Source organism: Aptenodytes patagonicus, chromosome 12 (genome assembly GCF_965638725.1).
Source record: "Aptenodytes patagonicus chromosome 12, bAptPat1.pri.cur, whole genome shotgun sequence".
In the NCBI taxonomy this organism is placed as follows: domain Eukaryota; kingdom Metazoa; phylum Chordata; class Aves; order Sphenisciformes; family Spheniscidae; genus Aptenodytes; species Aptenodytes patagonicus.
The window spans coordinates 7,425,167-7,438,580 of record NC_134960.1 but is presented as its reverse complement, the minus strand read 5'-3'; the positions used below and the strand labels follow the sequence as shown (position 1 = coordinate 7,438,580).

Sequence of the window (13,414 nt, the reverse complement as noted above, 5' to 3'; positions counted from 1 at the left end):
CCTGAGGATGGGAAACACCAGCTCAGGGACTGAACTACCCCATTGTGAAATGACAGCATTTAACATGTTAATTGCAGTAGGCCAAGGTGCTAGGAGATGCACAAACCAAGCAGAGAGATGGTGTTCCTCCCTGCTCCCCCTGTGCTGTTAGTCCGAGAGAGCCAGAGAACTGACAAACTCGTTGCAGCAGTGCAGGCAGCTGCTGTGACAGTGACTCTGCTGGGAAGGTTGCGCTGGGGGCTGATCTGTCCCTGCGAGAGACCCCCCTTGATCTCCAGCCCCGCTTGATTCCTCTGGTCTATCCTTTGGACCCAGGCTGTGCCTCAGCCCGTCTTTCGGGCGGCTGGGACTGCCCACGAGGGAGAGGAAGAGACCGATTTGGAAAGATAGCGAGGAGGAGGAGGAGAGGCAGCAGGAAACCCAGCCCACCCCTTTGGCTTCCTCCTGCCTCCTTCTAAAACCTGCAGATTCCTCCAGCCCGTCCAAGCGCCTGAAGTTTCCTCAGCCCTGCTGCCGGGACTGCGAGGTATGGCCCGAGACCTTCGCATTTGCCTTTGCTGTGCTATTTCTCCCGGCATGGGGGTCCCGATAGCCCCACTCGCGGGGGGTCCCTGGCCCGGGAGCCGCTCTCCCAGCCCGTGGGGTGCGTCCGCTGCTCGGCAAGGCATCACTCGGGGTGGGGAGGTGGACGCTCCCCACCCCGAGTGATGCATTTGGAGACCCCTCCCGACTTCTCTTTCTCCTCTTTGCAGCATCTCCGCTCCTAAACTGACTCTGTTACTGTATTTCACTGCCAGATTACCAGCTTTAACACTTTGGTGGCATCTGGCTGTAAAGCTTTAACCTGCCCTAATTTTTCTCTCTCCTCCCTTTTTCCCCTCTGGGTTTTCAGTTGTGGGGCATTTCCTTAGCGAGATGCGCGAGACCAATGTCTGGGCACATCAAACCAACCTGCAGAGCAAATCAGATCTAGTCACAAACCAGTCCCAATTACACCCAGCCTGAGGTGCATTGGCAGGTGATGTTTTTACTCACCAGAATATCTAGAGGAAGAACAAAAGAGCTGTCGGCTTCATCTCAGCTTTTTCTTTTTAATACAGCCACTCTTATTTCTCCTTTAAAAAAAAAAGAGAGAGACACTTGGCTTTTTGTTCCAAGCAGACTTTGAAACCATTTCAAGTCCTGCTGCCCCAGTTTGTTTAACTCCAGCTGATCAACTGTTAGAGAGACGGAGGTTGCAGGAGAGGAAGATAAAGCTCTTTTTTGTTTGTTTTTTGTTTCTGGTTGTTTTTTTTTTTTTAAGTTTTAAGAACTTGGGCTCAGTCAGACACAATTTTAGGTCCACGCAGAAGAGCCGAGGGCTTGTTTCCTTTAAAGGCAGCCGCTGTCCTTCCCGGCCCGGTGACGTGCGTGGCAGGCTAACTCTACTCTTTGTGTCCCTCCTCTAAGAAAGCTCCACTCTGTTGCATCCAGCCAAGAAAAGGAAACTTAACAGGATGGGGGCTGAATTCCCACCCAAACCGAAAGGCAACAGTTTCAAGTTGGAGCGAAGTCGGGGGGCACCGGGAAGGTCGCCAGCACTCTGAGCCCTCAGTTACCACCAACTTGAAACAGCCCAAAAACTCAGCAACCCCGCAAAAGGACAAAAGTAAATCGCAGCTGTTTGTTAGGGTCGATCAAGCCAGTTTTAAGTGGAAATAAAAGGCTGTCGCGTTCTGTGCAGCAGTTAAAGCCAAGCTATTGTCTGCCACATAGGCAGGAGCAGGGATGCGGGCGGTGTTGGGAGGGGGAAGAGGAGAAATAAACTTTTCAAACTTTTTTTCAAGCCCCTCCTTCCACAACCCTCTGCTCTTCCATGACTCAGCCCCAGAGGAATGTCGGCTCCCATGGAAACCCTTTCTGGGTCCTCTGGTCAGAGGGATGTTGGGGCTGTTATCGCTGGAGCGGCTGTGGCAGGGTGAGCCCAGGGAATGCTTTGAAGATGGTTTGCATTTTTGCAGAATATTTAGCGGACAGTTTCTTCTCTCTCTCCTTTGTGGAGCTGTGCGAGATCAGCTTTCTGTATCCCCCGGGAGCCAGAGGGACCGCTTGCACCTGGCACAGAAGTATCCGGGCTGCTTTTGGCACTGTCCCATGTCCAGTCCAAACAACAGAAAAAGCTCAGGCAGGACAGCAAAATGCTGTATCGCCTGCCTTTCCGACTGAGGTCTGCAAAGGGCTCAGCTATGCACTGCTGCTTGCAGCCCAGGTCTCATCCATGCACTTTGCTTGGTGGTAATTTAATTGTTTCCCATTATGGATGCAATTTGCAGCCTAGACAAACTATGACAGCTTCAAGCCAGCACACAACTATAGTGGCGTATGGGCTCTTGCCCTTATATCAATAAGCCCTGTAAGATCTGGAGCATTTATAAGTGCAATCAGAGCTGCTCAGCTCCCTGCAAGGGGAGTGGGTTAATACAGTGTTGTGGTGTAAACGTGTCTTTAGTGACTCTGCATGGACAGATGTGGTAGACAGATTTTTTTTTTTTTTTTCCTGTGTTTTACTGGGAATGTGTAAGTGTGTGCATGAGCTAAAGGGAATTTCACTTCCATCTAAACCAAACTTGGCTTTGTGAGCCTGCACACCGCGTGCGAGGGGACTGCACAAGTAGCAGGAGCCAGGCTGGCTTCTGCCCAGTCCCCTGCTCCTGCCCTGCTCCCCTGGGACCCAGCGCAGCTGCAGCACGCGTCTGGGCGAGCCGGCACCCCCAGCAGCACATCCCAGACACGCAGGGACCTGTTCAGCAGGGAGCTTTATGGGGACTCACGCAAACAACTCTAACTTCAAACCGAATTTTAGCCCGGGAGTGGTTGGCTGACTAAAGCTCAGAGGGTCTTGCTTGCATAGCCAGGTCAGGGCCAGACAGTGGGGTCACTGCCCTCACAGTGGGTCTCTGTGGTGGCCACACTCAGTCACCCATCTGCACCTTGAAAACTATGGCCCACGGTGGGATTTGCAGGCAGAAGCTTTTTCTGGGCCGGTCCTGCCTTTACATTCAGACTGAGGTGCTGGGGCATGTCAGAACCTGCAGAGCCTTGGTAGAGCAATGAGCAAATGGAGGGTGGGTGCCGCAGACCCTGCCGCTCGAGCTGGCTGCCTCCCGCGTGGCCGGGCTGGGGTGCAGGTGGCGAGCCGAGACACGGGAGAGTTTTTGCCTGACGATTAGCCACTCCTGCTCTCAGCTGCTGGCGATGGGAGGTGGCAGCAGGGCCTCTTGCCCGGGTTAGCGGTGGAGGCAGCTGGGGTTATCCCAGTGGCCTTAGGGAGGAGCTGTCAAAGTGGCCAGGCAGAGACTCCTCCCCACGCTAACGTGGCATCCCAAAAGGCTTATGCAACCCTGGCCAGGGCCAGCGCCACATGGGCCACGCTCCACCATCCATGGAGCCTCCTCCGAAGGCTGCACCCGCCCGGCCCTTGTCCTCCCCCAGCCCACAAAGGCCCCAGGCTGGGCGGGAGGAGACAAGAGGGACCAAACAGACCCCAGTGGCACAGACTCTCCTCCGTGCATCACTGCAGGGTATTTTCCCCAGCAGGAGAAACTTATTATGGTGCTACAGGATTGGGGGAGGGAGGTAAAGAGCTTGCCAGAGTAGCCTGCTTTGAATTTATGGAGGTGCTGCGGGTCAGTCTCAGACCTCTCTACACCCCATGGCTCTCTTGTTAGGGACATGGCTGCAAAATGCAATGAGCAGCCGGTGCTGTGGGATAGCCTGGGCCAAGCTAGAAAGGCAAACCATCCAGAGGGGTTTATGGAAGCCACAAGACTGTGTTCAGCCAGCGACTGGGAGCTGAAGTCCCCACCTCGGATGCAAGTGGGGTCAAGCATTAGAAAGGCAATGCAGGCCATGGGTCCTGCAGCCCATGGGTGCGAGGCGCTCTCCTCCATCATCAGCAGTCAGGAGGGCAGGCCGGAGGAGGGGATGGTGACCGTGGAGATTTCTCTTACCTTATATTCAGCAGCCCTTTCTGTGCCCAGGATGTGCTGATTTCCAGCATGTCTTGCAAAGTGCTGGCTTCTGTTGATTTCTTTAGGATACAGAAGGGTATAAGTCCCTGCTTGCTAAAATCTCTTTCCCAGTCCTGTTTTCCTCTGTCCAAAGTGACCCCCTGCTGCACCCCATTGCTCTGCCCCTCACGCTGCCCTCTGCCCTCCGTAGGGCTCTTGTAGAGCGACGCCAGGCATTCCCAGTGCAGGGCCCCTCGCAGGGATCCCCCCTAGCCCCTCCAGCTGGGGGACAGATGCTGAGCTCATGGTATGGCCCAACTGCCAGCTCCAAAGAGCATCCTCTTGGACAGCAGGACCACGGTAGGTCCACAGGGAGACCTGCACCAGTGACTTGCACTGTGGGCCAGGATCTTCTGTTGGAGCAGCTCCATGTGTGGGGCTCCTGAGCTGCTATTTCAGGACTTTTGGCTACTAGGCGTTCAGGAAAGACCATGCCTTTGCAAAACAGCTGTGCCTCCAGAAGGATGTTGTTTTTCAAATAAACTTGTTTTCCCATCTCCGGCATGAGACAGCTCTGCAGAGCTTGTTTGCTCAGACTCTTTCATGCTCCTTCTTCCTCCAAACACAACACTGGCAGCTCTGACTGTCTGCTGGCTCCTAGCAAGCATGTAATTCTCTGACCCCTACTCACTGCATGCCCAGACTTTGAAATTCAGGTTTTTTTGGGCTTGGGGAAATGATCTGAGAGGGCTTTGGTCTGGGGTTGGGTTCTTCTTAATGCCATCTTCCACGTGTACATGCACTGCGCTCTCCTCCGGGCTGGGCACTGCCGTGTTTCTGCCCAGCGAGCATCACTGAACCTCACAGCACCTTCCAAAGCAAACAAGCCCCTTGGGAGAAGCCCAGGAGGAGCCTTTATAAGCGAGGGGATGGCAGCAAGGGAGGAGATGGCCAGATTCACCAGTACTTTTCCACCTCCCCCCTCAAACCACCCCTCCAGAAGTGAAGAACCAGTGATCTCTCCTGGCAAATGCCAGCAGAGCTCTCAGCAGCCTCCAGAGCAAATAAAGGCGAAGGGAAGAGACGGCATGTACCGGTTGGGAGAGGAGGGAGCTGCTCAGCTGCAGCCTTGCCAGAGCAAACGGGCTCATCCATCCCTACCCACAGCCCCTCTCCCCACAGGTCCTCCGTCCCACCATGGCAGCCCTCCACACCACCCCGTGCTCCCAGCCCTCCGACGTCCCTGGGAGGCTGCCCTCCATGCCCTGACACCTATTTTGCATGGGCAACCTGCCGGGGCTGGGTGGGGCGCTGAGATTGGAAGGAGGATTTCAGCCTCTGCGTGGCCAAACCTCGCTAAATTAGGAAGCACGGCACAGCCTGGCTGGTGCCCTGGCAGCACGGTGTTGGCGTGGTTTTATACCCGGAGAGCTGCCATGCACGGGGAGGAAGGGAAAGGATGCACTGGCAAATTAGATATCCATCCATGCTCGCTGGTAGAGAAGAAGACACCTTGTCCAACACTCTCTGTCCCAGCAAAGCCATCCATCTGCCCAGCCCCAGGGAGCCGGTGGGCTGCGATGCCCCGGCCATGCAGGTGGAGTGGAGGAGGGTGAGCGGAAGGGAGGCAGCGGAAGCCTTGGCAGGGGGACAAGTCCCCTCGCTGGCAGGAGACAAACCGGGGGTGTTTCACACTCCCGGCGGGCGGAAGGGAGCAGGCAGCCCTCGCTGTCAGGATTGGGATGCCACTGGCATATTAAGCGGCCAGCTGAGCTCCTCTCTGCCTTCACACAGAGGGGCTCAATCCTGCCAAACAGGAACCGTGGGGGACAAGGACAGGGTGATTTCACCAGCTGTACTCTCCTTCTGGCTCGCATCGCAGCCGGTGTTAGCTGGGCTGCCTGGCTCACTCATTCTACGGAGTCCCTGCAACAGCCCAAATGGGGAGGGTGAAAAGGGGTCATCCTCCTGGAGCTCATCTCCCGGCAGGACACAACCCCAAAGCATCCTGGATCCCTCAAACCCAGTTTGGGGACCCTCAGGTCTGAGTAGGAAAGGGAAAAACTATAGCAGAGACCCCAACGTTTGGGGGTGCTGGTCCCTGCCACCCCTAGAGATGTCTGTGTCCATGTGGGAAGGGGTTTTCTACAGGATTTAATTCTCAAGTGCCCCATCTCATTGTCTCTCTGTTCTCTCTTTCCTTCCTCCACTTTCATTTTTTCTCTGATTGACAAATAAAATAGTAGAGAGTTTCATTGCCTGTACCTGGGGATCATACCAGGGGCTTTTAACATGAAAAATGGGGTGTTTGGTTCAAAATAACTCCTGTGAAGGAAAGGAGAACTTCCATTTTGACTGCAATTTTTCTAAAGGCATCCGAGAAAGCAACAGAAATCTAAACCCCCACCATCCCATTTTGCAAAATCAAAAGAATTTGTCTTGGAAACATTATTTGGCTTAAGGTTTCAGCTAGAAAAGCCAGCACGTGGGGCTGTAATATAGAACAGACCAGGCAGGAAACGAAGAAAACGCCCTTTTCTAAGTGTCTGACTGCCAGCCGTGAGCTCAGCCTGGAGCTGAGCGGCACGTGGCGGCCTCCTTCCTCACCCCTCCTTTTCCTCTCCTTTATTCAGGGTTTGCTGAAAGATGAGGGCCTGGATTTTTTTCCTTCTCTGCCTGGCCGGCAAAGCCCTGGCAGCTCCGGTAAGTACGGGAGACAACAGAGCCTCTCTGCTGTCGGGGTTGCCTGTCCGGTGTATCTGATGGGGATTCTTTTATAACGAATAAACCCCTGAGGGTTGGGGGCAGCGGGGGGGGGGGGGGGAGGAAACCTGAGGGTTGCCCTGCCGCCTGCCCCGGTGAGTCACCCCCCTTGGGACTGTCCTCCCCACGGGCCCCGGCTCATGGCCCTTTTCCCCTGCAGCAGGAGGCTCTGCCTGATGAGACGGAGGTCATCGAAGACCCCACCACAGAGGTAGGTGACTCTGCTCCTCCTCGTCACCCATCCCTTGCAGCACCCACTGCTCTGGGAAGAACATCTCCAAAGCAAGGGGGAGCGAGGGCAATGGGGGGGGCTGCTCTGCCCCCAGGAAAGGGGCCCAGCTCTTTTTGCACCCCTACCAGAAACACTGACCTCTTTTGCAGGAGCCCGTAGGGGCTAACCCTGTCCAGGTGGAGGTGGGAGAGTTCGAGGAACCCACAGAAGATGTAGAGGAGATTGTCGCAGAGAGTAAGTCACTCTTCCCCTGCCCTCCAGCAGGAAGAGACATCGTCCCTTCCCTGGCTGGGGGAGCTTTAGCCACCCCAAACAGTGAGGGACTTCTTTGGGAAGGGCTGTAGCACAAGGACAATGCCAACCTAGATGCACACTTAAAAGCAAAAGAGGTGCATGGCCTCTTTCCAGCACTGGATTCTCTGTAAGCCCTTTTTTGCAACAGAAAAGCCATTGCATTGCGTGGCTACAGAAAGGAGCCCAGGATTAGCCCAAGGGCTAATGTGGACTTCTGGAAACCCTCACATCTTCCCAGCGCAGGAAGAGCTGCTTGGGGCTGTCCCTGGTGAAGTCTCTGTCTTCCCTCTGTGCTGAAATGCCCCGGGCAGCTCATGGGAGGTGAGGATGGGGAAGGCTCTGACTTTGCTCCCTGCCCTCTCCCAGACCCCTGCCAGAACCACCACTGCAAGCACGGCAAGGTGTGCGAGGTGGATGACAACAACTCGCCCATGTGTGTGTGCCAGGACCCCTCCAGCTGCCCAGCCACCACCGGCGTCTTCGAGAAGGTGAGGGCAGAAGCTGCTTGATGGACCAGAGCAGGGAAGGACCTCACATTGGACATTGCCAGAGATGGTGGGGGAGAGAGTCAGAGTCAGGGTGGCAGGTGCCCATCTGGCCTTGGCCAGTGGTGACCAAGGAGCTGTTCACCCCAGGAAACAAGTTAAATATCTCATTTGGAGGCTTTCCCTGCTGATCCCCCTAGCAAGGCTGGGCTTCGCTGTCCCTCATGCAGCATCTTCCCATCCTGTGCAGGTCTGCGGCACTGACAACAAGACCTACGACTCCTCCTGCCATTTCTTTGCCACCAAGTGCACTTTGGAGGGAACCAAGAAGGGACACAAGCTGCACCTGGACTACATTGGGCCTTGCAAATGTAGGTGGAGTCATTCCCTTAGACAAAGGGACCCCTAACCTGAGCACAGACCCCTTGCCCATGGGCTGAGGGAGAGCAAAGGTCCAGGCAGATGCAGGGCCGAGGTGGGAGGGCGCCGAGGCTGTGTGTCCGGGGTCTGGGGCTGCGCAGCACAGTCCAGGTGCTGTGCTGACCACCATGTATTGCTTCCAGTCATCCCCGCCTGCCTGGACACAGAGCTGACCGAGTTTCCCCTGCGCATGCGGGACTGGCTCAAGAACGTGCTGATCACCCTGTACGAGCGCGATGAGGACAACAACCTGCTGACGGAGAAGCAGAAGCTCAAGGTGAGGGGTTGGGGTGGGAGTCTGGGAGCTCACCTCGCCAACGGAGCCCAGCACACATGGGGAGCCCATCCAGAATGACCTGTGGACACCCCATGTAAAGCCCCTCCTGGGGTCCCCCCTTGCACCCCGTTCCCCTGCTGACAAGGTCTCCCTGGTCTCTCCTACAACAGGTGAAGAAGATCCATGAGAACGAGAAGCGCCTGGAGGCTGGTGACCACACCGTGGAGCTGCTGGCCCGTGACTTTGAGAAGAACTACAACATGTACATCTTCCCTGTACACTGGCAGTTCGGGCAGCTGGACCAGCACCCCATCGATGGGTGAGTGTCGGCAGAGCAGGACGGAGGCCCCTGCCAGGACCCCTTCCTGCCCAAGGACCAGGGTGATTTGGTGACAGAAGATGTCAAGGCTGGAGATGTGATACAAGTGGGTGGCTGGTGGCAGAGGCACAGGCAAAGCCCTATGGAGAGACAACCCCTGCACACATCTGGCAGGGGCTGGGGCAAACCAGGCTGGGGTAGAGGCAGTTTTACTTTCTGCAAACAGCTCTTCTGCAGAAAGATGGGCCTCCTCCAGCCCCAGCTGCTCCCATCTCCCTTGCGTGGAGTTTCTGTCTTCTCAGATTTACTGTCGGATGATAGTTCCCTAAAATATCTTAGTCCAAAGGCCCTGGGATAACTTCAGCAGCTGAAATAGCAGCTGCTGGCTTAGCTGTGAGCTGGAGATGGGCGTGAGAGCGATCACACACACAGACCCACGGGGTTGGGGCAGCTGGTGAGGACCCCCAGCTATTTTGTGACTAGCACAGCCAGTTGCAAAAGCAGACACCAGTCCCTGACCTTCATGACACGCGGTGGCGGATACTGGGAGGGCACTGGGACAGCAGCCAAACCAGACAGAGAGCTGGGGCCAGCATCTTGCCCTGCGCTGGCCCCCGCACCTGGCAGAGCATCTCCCCTCCTGTGGGAGGGTGGCTGGTGGTGGCAGGCGGCATGTTGACCACGCGGTCACCTTGGCAGGTACCTGTCCCACACCGAGCTGGCCCCCCTCCGTGCCCCCCTCATCCCCATGGAGCACTGCACCACCCGCTTCTTCGAGGCTTGCGACCTGGACAATGACAAGTACATCGCCCTGGAGGAGTGGGCCAGCTGCTTCGGCATTAAGGAGCGTAAGTACTGAGCAGGGAAGGAATGGGGTGGAGGGGACACCGAAAAGCACCCCCAAATCCCCCACTTGGGATGAAGCAATGCATTACAGCTGGTCCTGGGGAGGGAAAAGCAGGGGAGAGGAGGGAGGGGGGATCGCAGGAGCAGTGGGACCCTGGCAGCATCCGCCTCCTAACCTCGTCTCTCTCTTTTCCTTCCACAGAGGACATAGACAAGGATCTTGTGATCTAAACCCCCAGCTTCCTTCTCTGCTGCCAACTTTGTCTTGTTTTAACCTTCCCACTTCCTTCGGTTTTTAAACCGCTTTTGTTTTGTTTTGTTTTTCCCTGGGAACAAGGTGCTAATATAGATCTAAACTTATGTAGTAACGGTGCTAAGAGAAATAACAGTCCTCATTCATAGCCTAATCTATTACCACTAGATTACTCACTCGGCTGTTTCCACACACTCTTACCAGCCCTTTCTCTCTCTGACATGTCTTTACCATTGACTGACCCTGTTCCTGTCCTAAATATCTGCTCCGTCTCGGCATCTGCTCTCGCAACTTCTCTTAACTTCTTACTAACAGCACATTCTTGGACACGTCAGCGTAGACGCAAAGACCTCTCAGCTGATTCACCGCCCCCAGTTACAGGCCGCCAGCAAGGGAAGGCAGAGCCAGAGGATGTAGGAGGATTGGGCTTTTCGAGCAGAGCGGCTGTGGGTGACGTGGTGGTCACCCAGCTCATGGTAGGGGGGATGGAGAGAGGTGAGAAAGACATAGAGTGGCAGGATTTTGTTTTCCCTTTTTTTTTTTTTTTCCCCCAGGGCTTGAATTTAACAATCATTGGGCACAAAAAAAAGGGCTAATCAAACAAATGAATAGGAAAGCACACAAAATTTAAAACAAATAAAATGAAACGCATCCCATCCTGTAAAATCCCCTCAAAAAATAAAGGTTTGAAAGTGCTACGTGCTTTACCATTACTGAATGACCCTACTGCTGTTGTGTTTTCTGTGCTGCAAAGGGAGATTGGGTGCGGCCGCCTGTTCCCCTGGGGTGCGCGTGGCTGACCTTGCTATTGCGATTCTGCTGTAGCTGAGATAAAGCTCTTGGCTCTCCCCAAATCATGGTGCCCTTGAGCACTTCCCACCTCTGCCTTGGTCATGCTTAAATTCCAGCCCTGCTCTCCCAGGGAAGCTGTGTCAGGCTTGGAAGGGACATTTCTGCTCAGAAAGAGGCGTGCTTGCCACACGCTCGAGGGAAAGGCTGTAATATTTTTTCCTGTTGTGGATTTTGGGGTTTAAGGGATGGGCGGGAGGGAAGGGAGAAGGTGTTTGGATTTTGCTTTTTAGAGAGGGTCCTGACAGGAGCGAAGGGATGGTTAAGTCTCACAGGCTGAGAACTCTTTTTTTACCTCTGAATGTTCCTTGTGCCTTATATTATTAAATTCCTGCCACAGTGTGAGCAACCTGATGAGTCTCTGTAATAAAAAATACTGATTTGAAACACTGACAATAAACGAGCTTGCAATGTTCCTCTGTTTTGTCCCATCCCCATGAGGGGGATCGCACATGCATTGCCAACATCATGCATGCATTCAAGTTGTAACACAGGCATCCCAGCCCCATGGAAGAGTCTGGGCCAAGGTAAGCTGAGGTGCTTCTGCCAGTCACAGGCTGTCACCTCACTGTAAACAGGCTCGTTGGGGGATATCAGATGGGTAATGCATGGGCAGATGGAGCTGGAGTGATGGAGGCAGACAGGGTCACTGCAGCAGCCAGCACAGACACTCGCATGGCTCTGAGGCCCTCGCTTGCATGAGCGATAAAATCCCTGGGAAAGGTGAAAAGGCACAACAGTAGAAAAATAAACATCGCCATTTGCACGGGCTAAAAATAACCAGAGCCCTTGCAACATGGATAAGCTGTGGCATCCCCCTGTTAACAGCCCCTCGCTGGATGTGCTGTGCTCCAGATGCAGCTGCAGAGTCAGCTCCTGCAGCAGGGTCGCTCCCGGCTGCAGAGCCTTGGGCAGGTCCCATCAAGGACGGTCACTTTGCAGGTGCTGTGCCAAGCTGTTTGGACCCAGTGGGAGTGCTGGTGTCCAGAGGCACCAGGTGAAGGATTTTCACCCCTGCCTTGAACCCCAGGGCTCATTCCACCCGGCCAAGCTGCTTCCCGGAGCTGTTTAGCCAGGGGAATGGAGAGTTGTCAATGGAGAGGCAGAGAATGCCTCCCCATCTCAGGGGCTGCCACTGCGATTTGGCAGGCCTGGCACAGCGAGGGGCACCGCTGCCCACGACCCCCACCTGTGAGATCTAGCCGGCTGCAGCAGCTGTCGGCTGCCGAACCACCTCCCAGCCAGGAGAGCTGGCAAGAGAGGATTTGGGCAGGGGGAGGACAGGAAGACAGGTGGGGACCAGAGGAGGTCATCTGCCCTGTGCAAACCTGCTTTCCAGTTGCTCCCTCTCAGCCAGAAACTCCCGCTTGCGCTCCTTGGCCAAGACGCAGCCGCATTCCTTCCAGTGCCAGCCCTCCCCACCAGCGCCGCCAGACAGACCCAGGCAGCTCTGCTCCCATGCAAGGGAAGGCTTTCCAGCCCTCCTCTTCTCTGCCTTCCCCTCTTGTGCAGGAATTGGCTCTAAATCCCAGAAAGCTCAGGAAAGTCAGCAGGCTCCACCAGGAGAGCCGGTTATCACGGCTCAGGAAGGCAAAGGGATCCATCTCTAAGGCTGTGTCCCATCCAAGGGGACAATACTCATGTCCTGGCAGTCTGGCAGAGCCCACAGGACCCAATTCAGCAATATTACAAGTGCAGCTGTCCTGGCTTTAACTGAGCATCAAGGCGAGCTCGGGAGGTTGCAGCTGGGCCTCCCTTAACCCTTCAAAGGTCACAGCCTGAAGTATCCAGTTGCTGGAATTTCACTGCCTTGGGGCAAATGCCATACATGGGGTTACATCAGGACTTGAGGAATAAGCTGGCCTTTTTAAGCGTTCAGACCTAGACGGTCAGCAAGGGTGGAACAGAACAGCCCTTTCCCTGTTACAGCCGAAATCGAGCCTTCCAGTGCCTGCACAGCAGTAAAGAAACTCGCCTGTACTTTCCATGTGGAAATTCTCCCTGTGGTTAGTGCTGACTGAGGACACAGTTTGCAAACTTGAAAAAAAGAAAATAGAAAAATAACGGAGAGATCTGGATCCAAAACCAGCCTGACACAAGCACAATCCGACCTGAGTGCTACAGTGCATCTGCAGGCAGAGGCGGTTAATTTTGCTGTAGTTACTCAGGGCAGCACCACAGAGCAGCTCACTGAGCGTTGTCCTGCATTCAACAGAGAAAAGATGGGAAAGACAAAGATTCGTGTTGAGATTAGTGCTTTCCTGTCTGTTTTCCTGACCCTTACTTTTACAAAAGAAACAAACTGTGGCATAAATGCTGTATTAAGGTTTGTGGCTTAAATATTCAAAATGCAGGTGATGCAAAAAGGTGACAAGCCAGGATCGCTGTGACTACTCCAGTCACACGCCTGGAGACAGCCCGGACTCCAAGGCTCACCGTTTGCAAGGTGTAGCTGCACCCGGAGATGCTTCTGCTCTAGTTAACGGTGCCAGTGGAAACCCACGGGGTTAAACCCATCCTGCAACGTGTGTGAAGGCTGGTATTTCACACAGGCTCGAACCTCATTAGCTACAATCAGTTCTGCAAAGGAAGATCGAGCCATATAACTGAGAGCTTTAACCCATATTCAGCTGGCCCATGGTGGTGGGGTTGATGGAGTTCCTGTTCCCAGCGGTTAGGTATCTCTC

At 54.7% G+C, this 13,414-nt stretch overlaps 1 protein-coding gene across 1 annotated transcript; it reads left to right on the top strand.

Moving 5' to 3' along the window:
* Nucleotides 1-398: 398 nt before the first annotated feature.
* SPARC (secreted protein acidic and cysteine rich) lies at nt 399-11,142 on the top strand. Its single transcript, XM_076349858.1, has 10 exons — nt 399-526; nt 6,623-6,692; nt 6,913-6,963; nt 7,134-7,218; nt 7,645-7,766; nt 8,014-8,134; nt 8,327-8,460; nt 8,631-8,779; nt 9,479-9,627; nt 9,828-11,142. Exons 2-10 carry the CDS (start codon nt 6,636-6,638, stop codon nt 9,854-9,856), a joined length of 897 nt encoding a protein of 298 aa, XP_076205973.1. The 5' UTR covers nt 399-526; nt 6,623-6,635; the 3' UTR covers nt 9,857-11,142.
* Nucleotides 11,143-13,414: the final 2,272 nt, after the last annotated feature.